This window comes from Rhinoderma darwinii, chromosome 3, assembly GCF_050947455.1.
Source record: "Rhinoderma darwinii isolate aRhiDar2 chromosome 3, aRhiDar2.hap1, whole genome shotgun sequence".
NCBI classification, from domain to species: domain Eukaryota; kingdom Metazoa; phylum Chordata; class Amphibia; order Anura; family Rhinodermatidae; genus Rhinoderma; species Rhinoderma darwinii.
In genome coordinates, this window is record NC_134689.1 from 304,826,020 (window position 1) to 304,840,107 (window position 14,088).

The 14,088-nt window shown below is 41.4% G+C and overlaps 1 protein-coding gene across 1 annotated transcript in view; it reads left to right on the plus strand.

The window, feature by feature from the left end:
• TICRR (TOPBP1 interacting checkpoint and replication regulator) overlaps window positions 1-10,475 on the plus strand; it is an 82,850-nt gene extending 72,375 nt beyond the window's left edge. Inside the window, exons 20-22 of the mRNA XM_075858181.1 lie at window positions 5,775-7,893; window positions 7,975-8,094; window positions 9,782-10,475. Of these exons, the coding sequence (XP_075714296.1) occupies window positions 5,775-7,893; window positions 7,975-8,094; window positions 9,782-9,921 (2,379 nt within the window). The 3' untranslated portion in view covers window positions 9,922-10,475. The remainder of the gene's footprint in view (window positions 1-5,774; window positions 7,894-7,974; window positions 8,095-9,781) is intronic.
• Window positions 10,476-14,088: the final 3,613 nt, after the last annotated feature.

A 14,088-nucleotide genomic window follows, 5' to 3' on the forward strand; every position in this document is an offset into this window, starting at 1 on the left:
TCCAGAAGCTCCTGGCAGCCCTGCAACACACCCGCTAGACCTGCTCTGGCGCAGTGGGCTTCCGCAGCCTGAAAATTTGCCCTCATCCGAGTTGCTTCCTTGGGTGGGGGAATGGCTGCTCTCCTTACAGGAGACCTGGCTAGAAAACGTCAAACGCCTGGGTGCGGGAGGTTGTGTCGACAGGCTACAAAGTAAGTTTTCTTCTCGCCCTCCCAGGAGGTTTTTCATGTCAATGCCCTCTCGGGGACCAGCCTTTTTCTCAAGCCATTCAAAGCCTCCTCCATCAAGGAGTGATTGTCCCAGTACCAACTCCAGAACTGTTCAAAGGGTTTTATTCAAACCTTTTCACAGTACAAAAGGACTGATCTCTTCATCCCATTCTGGATCTAAAACGTCTGAATCGACATGTGAAGATTCAAAGGTTTCATATGGAGTCTCTGTGATCGGTGGTCGTTTCCTTGGAGGTTGATGAGTTCCTGTCTTCAATAGACAACAAGGATGCTTAGCTTCATGTTCCTGTTGCTTAAGTACATCAGCGTTTCCTGCGTTTTGCAGTAGGTCTTTAGATTTTCCAGTTTTTGTCCCTCTCCTTCGGGCTGGCCACACTTCAAAGGGTCTTCACCAAGATCATGACTGCACCCATGGCTCTCCTCAGATCCAGGGGATAGCGGTTATCCCATACATGGACGATCTTCTGGTGAAGGCACCTTCCAAACAGGACAACTTGGACAGTCTCAACATTACATTGGATTGTCTTTGCAGATTCGGATGGCTGATCAGCAGCACAGTCCTCTCTCGCTCCTTTTCGGAGAATAGAGTTTCTAGGGATGGTCCTGGATACATAGATGGCAAGGGTATTCCTAACCAAGGATAAGATCACCTTTCTCAGACAGGGATTGACCGCACTCTGCAGGAATTCTCCTTGCTCTATCCGCTTCTGCATGAAAGTACTGGGGACAATAGTCTCCACCTTCGAGACTGTACCACTTGCTCTTTCACTCCCGATCTCTACAGCTGGCAATTCTATCTCGCTGGGACAAGTCTCTAGACTCCTTGGATCTGATGATCCATCTCTTCCCCCCCCCCCCCTTCAGTAAAGAAGGACCTGCTGTAGTGGTTGTCTTTCCCCAACATCTCTCAGGGAATATCCTCCACAGCTCAATACTGGCATGTCATCACAACGAACGCAAGTTTGTCTGGCTGGGGGGCGGTCTTAGTCTGCCTCACAGTCCAGGGCACCTAGCCCGACCTGGAGGCTCAGCTCCAGATCAACATCTTGGAGCTGAGGGCCATCTCCCTGGCCCTGTAGAAGGAGAGGAAAAAACTGGATTAACTTTTCTCAGCGATGTCCCATCGTTAGTAGTGTAGTTGCTTTCACTGGCGTAGCGGTGGTGCTCTTTTTGGGAATGTTTTCCAAAAGAGTACCCCTATAAAAGTCGTGGAAACAAAATATACTAAAAGTAGATATGTTCATTACAGTGTCGATACAGTAACGCGTTTAGAGATCGGACCGATCTCTTAATCAGGCTTAACAAACATATGATGTTGAAGAGCCAGAATTATTTATATATATATATATATATATATATATATATATATATATATATATATATATATATATATATATATATATTAAAAAAAAGGCTGTCAAAAGGGTTAGAGGTTAAGTATGAAAAAAAAAAATTGCTGGCAAATACACTGCATTAGTTATAATAAAGCAAGTGGGGCTTTGTAAATTTTGGTGCAAATGGATGGTAGAGGCTATATATTGAATGTTATGTGATCATGGTTACGCTGACAAATGTCAGCAGAACCATGATCGCTCAACATTTCAATATGTATCCCGCGGTTTTGAAGTTCGAAGGTTTCTCTAATCCGGTCATTCAGACGGTGATTAAGGCCCAGAAGACTCCATCCTAAAGGATTTACCATTGCACTTGGCTTATTTTAGGTGGTGTGAATCCCATCCGTTCCAACCCCTTGGTTTTTCCATGCTGCGTTGTTTGGCATTCCTCCAGGTCGATATGGATCAGCTTCTCAGATTGGCTACTCTAAGGGGACAGGTTTCAACCCTAACTATTCTTTTCCAATGCATTTAGGCTTTCCACACTCCAATTAAGACTTTTTTGCAGGTAGTCGCATATTGTGCTCTCATCAGTCCCCTCTGGAAACTTGGGATCTCAATCTGGTCTTTGACGCTCTCCGGGCTGCACCTTTCGAACATTTGCGGGAAGATTCTTTCAGGATCTTATTCAGGAAGGTAGTTTTTCTTGGGGCTATCCATAGAATTTCTGAGCTGGCAGTCTTGCCCTGCAAACCTCAGTTTATGGTTTTTCATAAAGACGAGGTGGTTCTACGTTTGGTGCCATTCTTCCTTCCATCTTAATGAGGACAGTGTCCTTTCTTTGTTTTGTCCTAAACTTTTTCTTCCACGTGAACATGCCTTACGTTGCTTGGATGTCGTTAGAGCCCTACAGCTACGTAGTCCTTCCAGAAGACCGACTCCCTATTTTGTAGTTACAGTGGTCCCTTGTAAGGGTGGCCCGGCTTCAAAGGCCACCATTGCTAGCATGATACGGATGGCCATTAAAACTGCCTACACTGCAAATGTAGGGAACTTCTCTTCCGGGTCTCTGCTCATTCTACGAGAGAATTTAGAGACGACTGGGCAGTGTGTCATCAGGCTTCTGCCCTTCAGGTCTGTAAAACCACCACCTGGAGTTTACCGAATCCATTCTTTGGTCTCTGCCGATGCCAGTTTGGGTCGGATGGTGTTGCAAGCAGCCGTTGTTTAGGCTGTTCACATGGCTATGATTAGTCTTTTCCCACCCTATGGGACTGCTTTAAGACATGCCATGGTACTGTGTCCCCCAGTGAATACTTTTAATGAGAAAACAGGACTTTTGTACTTACCAGTAAAATACATTTCTAGTTGAATTCACTGGGGGATACAGTCCCGCTCTATTTCTTTATTGTTCCGTTTTTGGGCTTCTTGAAGTTTATTTTCTCATTGGAAACATTGTGTTAAACCTACTCTGTTCTCCTACTGAACTTGGTTCAAACTGAGGAGCGGAGTGCTTAGCAGAGGGTATAGCCCACTGAGCAGAGCCACACTACTTTATTTTTTTATTTTTTTATTTTTTTTAATATATATATTTACCTAGTGTCGGCGGCCTATACCCATGGTACTGTGTCCCCTAGTGAATTCAATGAAAGAGCGATTCTACAAGTAAGTGCAAAAATCCTGTTTTAACGTTGCTGGCTATAGTAGCCTAAATCTGATCTAATTATTAAACAACTCTGTATATATTGGTATGAATTATCGACGCCTTTTTGTGTTAGTCTCTACTTAATAATCAGAAAACATGAGGAGCTTATTACTCCCTACCTCCAATTGTCCCATGCTTTTATACGCTTTTATTAAATCCGATTTATCCTGAAAGTTCAGGATTCTTGCAATATACAGGCCTACTACTTTTTTTTTTTTTTTTAAATTACCTCTTCTCTAGGGGGTCTTAATCTGTCTTTTCTTTTTCAATTTTGATTTCTTCCTGTAAGCCCAAAACTTCTGGGGTTTCTTTGGACACCAAGTTTCGCAACTCTGTTACAGGCACCATCTCTAGTATACTCACTATACGTATGTTATTCTGTCTAGATCTATTCTCTAACTCAGGGGTGTCAAACACGCGGCCCCTGAGGCTGTCATTTGCGGCCTGCGGAGCACCGAAGCTCTCTCGGAAGACGAAAGAGCAGGCCGAAGTATCAGCGTGCGGGTGCTCCTTCATGACATTGTGAAGGAGTTTAGTCCCTTTCCCACACTGTTGATTCGTTGGTGGTAGGTGAGCAATGGCCTCACAGCTCCTGTAGATAATGCAACACCCCCCCCCTGTAGATAGCGCCCCACGCACACTCCACCCTGTTGACAGCGCTACACCCCCCCTTCCTTTTGGGGCTCCCCCTAGGAGTGGAATCCCCAGCCAGAGCATTGCCGACGGACAGTGCATATATGGACAGTGACTTCTGGTGCTCCTCCAGCATAAGAATCCCTGGCCCGAGTGTCGTCAGCGCTCTGGCCGGGGAATCCAGTCCAGGAGGATCTTCTGACCTCCCTGTCCATATATGGACAGTGCCTTCAGGGGCTCCTCCAGTAGAGGAAACCCTGGCCAGAGCATCGGCAACCCTCTGTCTGGGGATCCTGCTCCTAGAGGCAGCCCCAATGGAGCTATCTATAGGGAGTGTGGGGGGCATATCTATAGGGCGATGTGGCACTATCTAGAGAGGGCACTATGGCATGATCTAAAAAGGGGATGCCCAATCTTGATATTCTTGCGTCTGCCAAACGTTGCCAATTGAGCAGCCAGACTGCATTTAGTGACACTTAAAATGGAAAAGTGGATTGTTAAAATAAGCATGTGGGGTAAACTCTCAATTTTCAGTTAAGTTTAAACCTAGCACTATTATTATAGTAGTGTAGCAGTGTTATAGTAATGTAGTATTGTTATACTAGTACGAATAACTAATTGATTAAAGGGTTTTTCCCACGAGGGACATTTATGACATATCCACACGACATGTCAGATAGATGGACCCGCACCTATCTCTAGAACGGGGCCCCTAAACCCCGTTCTACCTGTTTGTGTGTCGGCTGATTTACGACCATGAAGGTGAAAACAGCGTAGCTTGCTGAGCTACACTGTTTTCGTAAGCCCCATATAACTGAATGGGAGTTACGGAAACAGCGTAGCTCGCATGCTACGCTGCTTCCGTAACTGCTACTCACTACTATGGGAATTACGGAAACCGCGTAGCTCAGCGAGCTACGCTGTTTTAATAACTCCCGACCATAAAGTCAGGAAGTGGCCAGGAGTCAGCGATAGCAGACAAAGCTAGAACGGTGTTTAGGGGGCCCCGTTCTAGAGATAGGAGGGGGTCTCAGGTGGGACCCCCGCATCTATCTGGCGTTTGACATATCCTGTGGATATGTCAAGTGTCCCTCGTCGGAAAACCCCTTTAACAGTAATTTTGTATTGAATCAAATTTGAAAGTAATGCGGCCCGTCAACTTCACATTTTTTTCTGGCGGCGTTTGAGACCCCTGTTTTAGCTCATTAACCCTTTCATGTAGTACCCCATTCTCTTTTTTTTTTGTCTCCTGTAGCTTTGTATATAGTTTTATCTCATCCTCCATAGTTATAATTTTATGTTCTAGTTGTTCCACCTTTTTTCTTTTTGGTCATTCAGTTCTACTTGCATTTTTTGAATGGCTCTTTGAACTGTACTCTACATGGTTCATTAAAGTAGGGAGAATTTCGTTTTTCCTATGCTCCTCCATATTTTCTTCCGTAAAATTAAATTTGCCTCAATTTCATCTCTGAGGCCGTGACCCTCTTACCCCGACTCGCTCCCTGAGCCCCCCCAAGTCATCCTCTGCTGCGGACAACGATAATATTTGGTGCTGCATAAACGATACGCTGATGAACAAGTGTTTGCTTGTTCGTTGGCTGATTTGTTGCCATGTTTACACATGGCAATGTGGCCCGAGTAAAAGGATCTTTACTGCTTCTTCACATAATCCCACACATTTTGACTGCCTCTTGATGATGGTCTTCGATCAGTCACAGGTCTTGTAGTGCTACAATATTATTACACAGTCCCTACATATGTAAATATAAAACTAATGCTATTAAAACTAACACTCGTCCCCGATCATTGATCTGTGTATTTTTTTATTTTTTTTTCAGTACTTTAATTCAAATGTATTTATTTATTCTTTAGGTATTGGAAAAGTCACTAAAATTTACGCCTAGGAAAATGAAGAAATCCCTTCCAAAATGTGAGCAACCAACTGAGAATAACAGATTTCTACGAAGGTCTCCCCGTACACCACGGACTTCAGTGTGTACACCTAAAACATTAAAGACTCCCTCCAAAACTCCAGGGGAGAAAAAAAGTGCTGCTAAAAACCTGGGAAAATTGTTTTCACCATCTAAAATTGAGGAAAATACCCCCCCTAAATCCTCTGAAAGAAGAAGCGAGCGTTTGGCTCAGACAACACCTAAAAATATTGCCTCACCAGTGATGTGTTTGGTTTCGCCATTAAAAACTATAAGGCAGCCATTTACACCTCGAAAGGACTGGGTGGACCGATCTCAGGATCAAGTTTTCAAAAGTCCACAGAAAACGCCTCCGAGTGCCAACACACCTGCAAAGATCACGCATCTTTCTTGCACACCCAGAAAGTCTCCTAGGTTGCAGAGTTCAAGCGCACAGTGTGTTACACCAACAAGATACTTACTTCAAAAACCACAGCAGGAGTTGGAAACAACAACGCCAAAGAAATTTGGTAGAAATGGTGCATCTATGTTGCCATATACAGTAGAATGTACTCCTGAAAAGGCAAATGTATCCTCTCCTAGCAAAACTACAGACTATTCACAATCTATTAAAACAACTGATTTGGACATGGCACCATGTCAATCTAGAAAATCTAGCCATAAAGATGTTAAATCTAGTTGTGCTCAGGAAGATACAGATAAGTGTGACTTCCTTTTTCACTCAATGAACAGAAAACCCCTGAAGGAAGCCGATGAAGGTCCACTTAACTTAAGTTCCCCATCTACCTCCATTCTGCAAAACGCTTGTGAAGCTGCTAAGGTTCTGTCTCCAAGTCTACAAAGCTCTTCTATATACAAAATTCTGTCACCTAATGGAAGAGGTGAGTCTATTGTCTTGTGTGAAAAGTTAGATGTGTCCTTTTTGGAGAGCTCAGAGGGTACAGATTCTCTTGTCAATACCTCCCAAACAGATGAAAGTATTGACATAACTGAAGCTAAGGTTGTGCCATCAGAGAGCGGTGATCTGAAGATGAAAGTTTTATTCAAGAGGAAGTCGTCTGATGCAGGTTTATTGAACCGCTTGCCAACCACATCTAAGGGTGGAGGAGACACAGTTTCACCCTCACCTTATGGACTACGTTGCACTATTGACAGAAGACAAAGAGAAGCTGAAGCACGTCTTGGAACACCACAGATTCCTGCAAAATTCTCAACTCCAAAAAGTCAAAAGAAACCTAACCCTCCTCCAGTTTATGAAGTTGAACTTGAGATGCAAGCATCTGGATTACCCAAACTTCGTTTTAAAAGGACAGACTCTAGTTCTACTGTTGATCTGGGTACCTTACCCAGAACTACAGAGTCTCCAAATGGGCCTCGAAGTAAAAAAGGAAATGAAAGCCCTTTTGGGGAGACGTGGTGTAACAAGCATGCTCTTAAGTTAGAATCTGCTTGTGCTTCTCCTTGCCTAAGATCTTCACATAATACACCTGGAAAAAGTGGACTGCAGACATTAATCTGCCAGACCTACACACCAAAAAGGAGCTCTAATACTGCTTCCCCATCACAGGCAGAGGCTTTAAGTCCTTGGACGCCGTCACCGAAATACAAGGATAAAAATGGCAGCGATGTAATTAATAACTGGCCCAGGAAGAAAAATGCATCTCATGTCAAATCTGCTTGTGTTCTTAGGCAAGAGAAGAATCAGGACTATGCAGGCAGTGCTCCATCAGGAGAGGAAGGCAGCCAAAAGCAAGAAGCAAATAAGACCTCCCCCTTGGGAGACCTCATAGTAGAAGGGGTTTCCAAACTTCTTGAGCAGTCTCCAGTCTTCGAATGGAAAGGTAAAAGTGAAATTGGAGCTATGAACTTGAAATCTAGAAAAAGGGGCTTTGATTTCTTGTCTCCCACAAAAGACATGCCTAGCTCCAAGCGATCCTGCACATGGAGTGGTGCCTGCGAGGATATGGAAGAATGTGTTGTCTCATCAAGTCAAACGCGGTCATCGGACATGAGCTCCTCACAGCAAAGCTCTTGTGAAGATGAAGTCTTCAATATTTCAGGTAAACTATTGCTCTATTCCTCCTCTACATTTTGATTGAAAATATTACAATTGGTTTGAAGTTTTTTTTTTTTTTCTTTAGCCTTCACCCCACCACAAAAAGTACTGAAAAATTCTTTGTCTGCAAGTGGTATTTTCGCCCTAACACAGTCACCAATGCTGTTTAAGGGGAAAACCCCTTCATCCAAGAGAGAGAAACAAGGTGAGCACATGATTCACTGAGAAATGCTTGACCATTCTGCATGGGATATATTTGCTTTAGGCCAGTATTAAATGGTGCAGTTTTGTTAGTTGATCTGTCAAAACAAAAAACAATGGGAACTTTATCAAAATCGCAAACTGCTCAGAAGTTGCAAAAATTGCGACGTTTGAGACATTTCTACCGCGTCAGCCTTTTTTTTTTTTTTTTAAGTAGGCGTGGCTTAGCCGAAGGGGCAGTGCCGTGACCTGCTGCATTTATTATAATGTACATCAGAAAGTGCTATAAATTTATAGCTGAAATCTACACTCGCTGGCGCACAGGCAAAAAATAAGAAAGAACTGCAGTGAGAATTAAGCCTTTACATTTTTTTTCCACAAGGTTTCAGCAAATCTAGCATAGTCATTGTTTTAGTTTTCCAATTCACGGCTCAGTGCAGTTAGGCCGAGTGCTTCACAGTGAAATTTTTGGTTGCCCATGAGTTTTGGGAACATTGCAGCAACACCTCGACCTGTACCATTTCAATGGTTTCCTATGGGGAAGAGAAAGTTTCTGGTCTGGTTTTCCTTAGGTAAACATTGAAGTTGTGTGTGATTTGCTGGAATGCCATGGATTTAGCAGTAATCACAGGCAACTCTGTTACCGCAGTGTCCTAGTTTTACAGTACAGTTCTAAGATCCCTATCTGAGCCATGCACGTGTGTGTGATCGTCACAAGGCCAGAGAACAGATCTTTATCTACCGGGAAATGGAAAACTTTAAACAGAAATCTAAATAACTGAGGAAATGAAACGCAAAGCTCATTAGAAAATTGTATAACTTTGTTGTGAAGTGAATATGCTTGTTGATACGTTGAATATCTTCCCTTATTTTTATGGGTTCATTGACATGGTAGAGTCACCGGTCTGGCAGTACACAAAGCAATGCTTCTTGGGGAGATTGTCCACATTGAATCCCATGGAACAAGGCACAATTTTTTTTATTTTTTTTTGTCTGATTCAAACGAAGGGCTCATTCACGTCTAAGGCCCTATTACGCACAGTATCGTTCTTTCAAACATATGGCAATTACAAAGACAATCCAGAAACCATCTCTTACCACCTTAGCCCATTGCTGCTACCTATATTACTACTGCCATTTGCATCTAAACTGCTTGAAAAATACTCACTGAACTGTCATCTCGATTGCTAGTCTTATCTACTAATTGGCGCTACAAAAAAATAAATAAATTCTATATCTTTAAACTAGACTATAGCAAATTATTGAAATGGTTAAAGGGGTTTTCCATTCAGAAAAAATTGTGGGCCTGTCCTGCTCACATTTTGTAGCGGTGGTTCACATAATTGCAGCCTTCTCACGCTTCAAATGTCGGCGATTCACAGTACCGGAGCAGGTAAGAAATTAAGAGGAAGCAACGCTCGCATGAGCACTGCAGCCCCTTCAAAACAGCTGGTCGGCGGGGTTACCGGTTGTCGGACCCCCAGTGATCAGATATTGATGACCTTTCCTGGGGATAAGCCGTCAACTTCTTCAAACTAGAAAGCTCCTATAACGTATTGTAAACCACCATATTTACAAAATATCCATATAAGAAATAGGTTTAAAACAAAAGAACCACAATTTCCGCGTACTCTTGAGTGTTGGCACTTCTATAACTAAATCTACTGCAGTTAAATGTTGTGTTTTTGCAGATTGTGAATCCCAGAATAGCACCCCAGAAATGAAAAGGTCAGCCCATCAGGCTGTCAACATGGAGGACTCTCCTTTCAGCCAAGTATCTGCAAAGCGTTCCATAACCCGAACATATACACGGAAAAAGCTCATAACTTGACATACGTTGAATTGTTTACCACTGAATCTGTCTAAATTCAGCAATAAGTCAGTGGAAAACCACTGCTAAAGCAGCACTTCAGAGGTCAGGAGAGGAGATAGGATGGCTATAAAAATGGAATAGCTGCCGGCCGAATTATCGCTCCGATTGTAAGTAGATTCACGGAGAAAAATCGGATGTCGAAGGCTAGACTTATGATGCTATAAGGCAATGGAAGTTAAACTGTAAAAGACACGTAATCCTAAATATACATGGTAAAATAATGTATACTCTAAATGCATGAGGACTAGCACCCTCCTTTTTGCAGAGGTTTGTTTTATCTCCTGTATAACGTCTTATTTTACCACCGAGGATCTGAAAATGTGTAAATATCTGAACTTGGTGGATGTATATATGTAAATGTATAAATGTGTGTTTTCTTTGTCAGAATTGTTCATGTTTTGCGCCTAATGTGTAGTTTTGTATAAAGCAGTATTAAAATGTGTGTACCATATTTGAGATGAAAATACTTTTGAATAAGGTACTTTTGTAACAATAAACTATCTTTTGAAGAATACTGTCTCTTTTCTTTGTGGCATGGATAAATATAATAACTTCTTGTACATACAAAATAATGTAACATACACCTTAGACTCTGTGAACAACACATTTTGCAGCCTACATTGGAGGTATAAGTCAGGAGGACTCCCGATGTATGCCTGACGGGAGGCTGAAACGTATCCCACTGTATAGGCATAAAGTGAGATACATTGCTCATAGGGTCTCATTGTGTAAAAGATAAATATATATATATCAATATACATGCTCATTGTACATCAAATGTGTGTACAAAGTCTAACCCCCATTCATTAAAGCTGTTTTACAATTCCTGACATTTATTCATAGACTTTTTCTATCTATCCACATTCTTGAAATCTAGTAGTGATGTTACGTATCAAAAGAAAAGCTGAGAAATCATTGTCTTTTTAGTATTCTTCTATTACATGAACAGCGGCTCAGAAGGTTTCATACATGTGGTTAGTATTTGGAAGCATTGCCTATAAATTGTCTAACTTGGGTCACGCGTTTTTGGTAGCCTTCCACAAGCTTCTAACAAGTTGCTGGAATTTTTGCCCATTCCTCCTGACTGACTGGTGTAACAGTCAGGTCTGTAGGTCTCCTAGATCACACATGCTTTTTCTGGTTCTGCGCATAAATTTTCTATGGAATTGAGGTCAGGGCTTTGTAATGGCCACTTCAAAATCTTCCCTTTGTTGTCCTTAAGCTGTTTACCATAACTTTTATAGGTATGCTTGGGTCATTGTCCGTTTGAAAGAGCCATTTGCGCCTAAGCTTTAACTTCCTGGCTGAGGTCTTGAAAAGTTGCTTTGATATCTCCACAAAATATAAGGCATTATGAGGAAGGAAAATTATGTGAAGTGCCCCAGTCCTTCCTGCAGCCAATCTCGGGCCGTTGAAAAATATGGAACATGTCCTATTTCAGGCCGTAATTACGGCACGGGCAGGCCCATAGAAGTCTATGGGGCTCCTGTAATTACGGGAGCGTTGCGAGGCGACTTCAGGGGATAGTCACTGTCCAGGGTGCTGAAAGTTAACTGATCGGCAGTAACACTTTCAGCACCCGGGACAGTGACTACCGCTGGAGTTAATAGTATTAAAAGTTAACTTACCCAGAACTCTTCTTCTTCCTCCTCCAGTCCGGCCTCCCGGGATGACGTTTCATCCCATGTGACCACTGCAGCCAATCACAGGCTAGTTAAACAAAAGAAGTCTCACAGGACACAACAGAATAAGGGTGGGATATAGAGTCTCAACCACCCACAATATTTCGGAGATACGGACTCCAAACAATAATATATAAACTAGAGAAAAAAAAGAGTCCAAAGTATCTAAATGTTTAAGAAAATACAAAATCTTTATTGATCAACACAGGAATCTAAAATGCAATATTTAACTAGATCAACAATGGAAATACATTTGATAAGAATTGGATACAGGTAATGCATGACAAAGATAGAGGTTCAATACAAGTGATGTATGATGTAAAGAGATTACTCCTAGAAACATACTAATGTAGGTGGGCATATGTCAGGACAGAAAGAAAAAAGAAAGTGAGAGTAAGATGTAAATAGTCACAATTCACGTCTAATAAACATAGTGTCCTAGTTTTCAATGAAGCCTTACAAAGTCATAGTCAAATGCTTACCCATATTCAGTGGTGTAGTGGTATGACCCAGTAGATAAAGTGGTGCCCCAACGCGCGTTTTGAGTATCGCTTCTTCAGGGGGTATTGTTTCCATGTCCGGACCCCATTTAAATCCTAGACCCTGGTAATCATGTGGTGTATCGCTGGCCAATCACCACCGGGAGTTGCGGCGCATGTGCGCGATTTTCCAGGGAGACGCAAGATCTCCACCGACGGACGCCATCGCTCATCAGCGCATGCGTGAATCCCAAGACGCGTCACCAGGGAGACAGCGCAGGCGCATAGAGCGTGTTTGGCGTCCAACGGAGAAGACCCGTCCCCCCCCCCCATCGCAGCTCATGCGCACCCCGATGAGGATACAAAAACTTAAGTACAACCGATATGTACAAAATGAAAGAAGAAATCCCCTCCTGTTTCACATGTTGTTTAAAATATAATAAATGTGTATTTATGTGCCAGTTTAAAAAAAGTGTATGTTGGTGCCATCTTGTGGATTAATTGAACATAGCAATAAAGACAAAGTTGTGAAAGGAAAAAGTGAGAAAATATGGAGCAATATATCAGAATGCAATACACAAAAAATAATAAAAATAGAAGTATATAAATGTAAAGAATTTATATCCATACAACTATATCTTTCAAGAGTAAAATTCAAAAAATTTCATTAAAGTAGAATAAAAATACCAAATAATGTTACCAATATGTACAAGAAACACAAAATTGTGGTTAGGGCAGTACATAGTACGCAAAAATACAATATTACGGTGCCAAATAAAAAAGAGGCACAAAGTGTCTAGTGAAATATAACAAATATATATACATACATATAAGAAAACTATTCTAGTGTGATACTGATGAGTAAAAAATATATAATAAATCGATAGATAAATTCTATATACAGAAAATTTATAAAAATAACTACCACATTGGTGGGACACAGCTATTATTATCTATTGCATGTATCCACCAAGATACAAATATTAATGCACAAATAGATAACATGATAAGAAACACAAAAACACGTGAAAGAAGAGGAAGTACAATAATATTCCCTTTGCTCTTTCTCTTAAATCGGCTGTAATGACGTAGATATATATTCGAAAAGGCCGAATGGAAATAACAATCGAAAGGATTATCCAGATCTAGGTATAAATAAAAATGGAAATAAAAAAACACTATCAGAATAAAAGACATATTTAAAAATAGTAAAATAGAGTAGGTAAGAGACATCAAAGGAAAGCTGCAAAGCTTAGTTGTTCATTAAGACCCAGAGGAGTCATGGTACCCAAAGTCGTATACATTAGTGTATATATATATATATATATATATATATAGATAAATGCTCATAACTTTGCAAATAAACGTTTTTAAACAAACAAAAACAAATCACACTAGTTATCAGCATCATAGCGCCTATTAGGCTAGTTAGGAAATAGGGAATTGATAAACTGGTGACAGAGTCCATTTAAGGGACTATATACAGGAGTATGTGACAGAAAATAGTATTATAATTGACAGCAAGCAGAGATTTACTAAGGACAGAAGTTGTCCAACCAGCCTGATTTGTTTTTATCAAGAGGAAAATAAAAGTCTGGACAAATGGGATGCTGTAGTTATAGTGATTTATAATCTAAATAGAGAAAATGGAAGACCCTAGTAGTTGGCAGGTGTATAATTGAAATACAAAAAAATGTGTTGTGCTGGAGGCACCCAATATCCCAACTACTATTTAACCAACAATAAAATATAACTGTATAACGCATTGTGGTTAAAAATGTGGCCAAAGCCAGCTGGCACTGACTCTATCTGCTATGTCCGGTCTGTGACCGGATAGAGTGTCGTAAGTACAACGATATAACTGCATAAGGCAGCAGCTGCAGACTGCTTGATAATGCGTGAGTATGTTGGTGAAACCAGGTATAGAGGCTAGTCTGGCTTAGCTATTAAAAGTATCTTAGCCC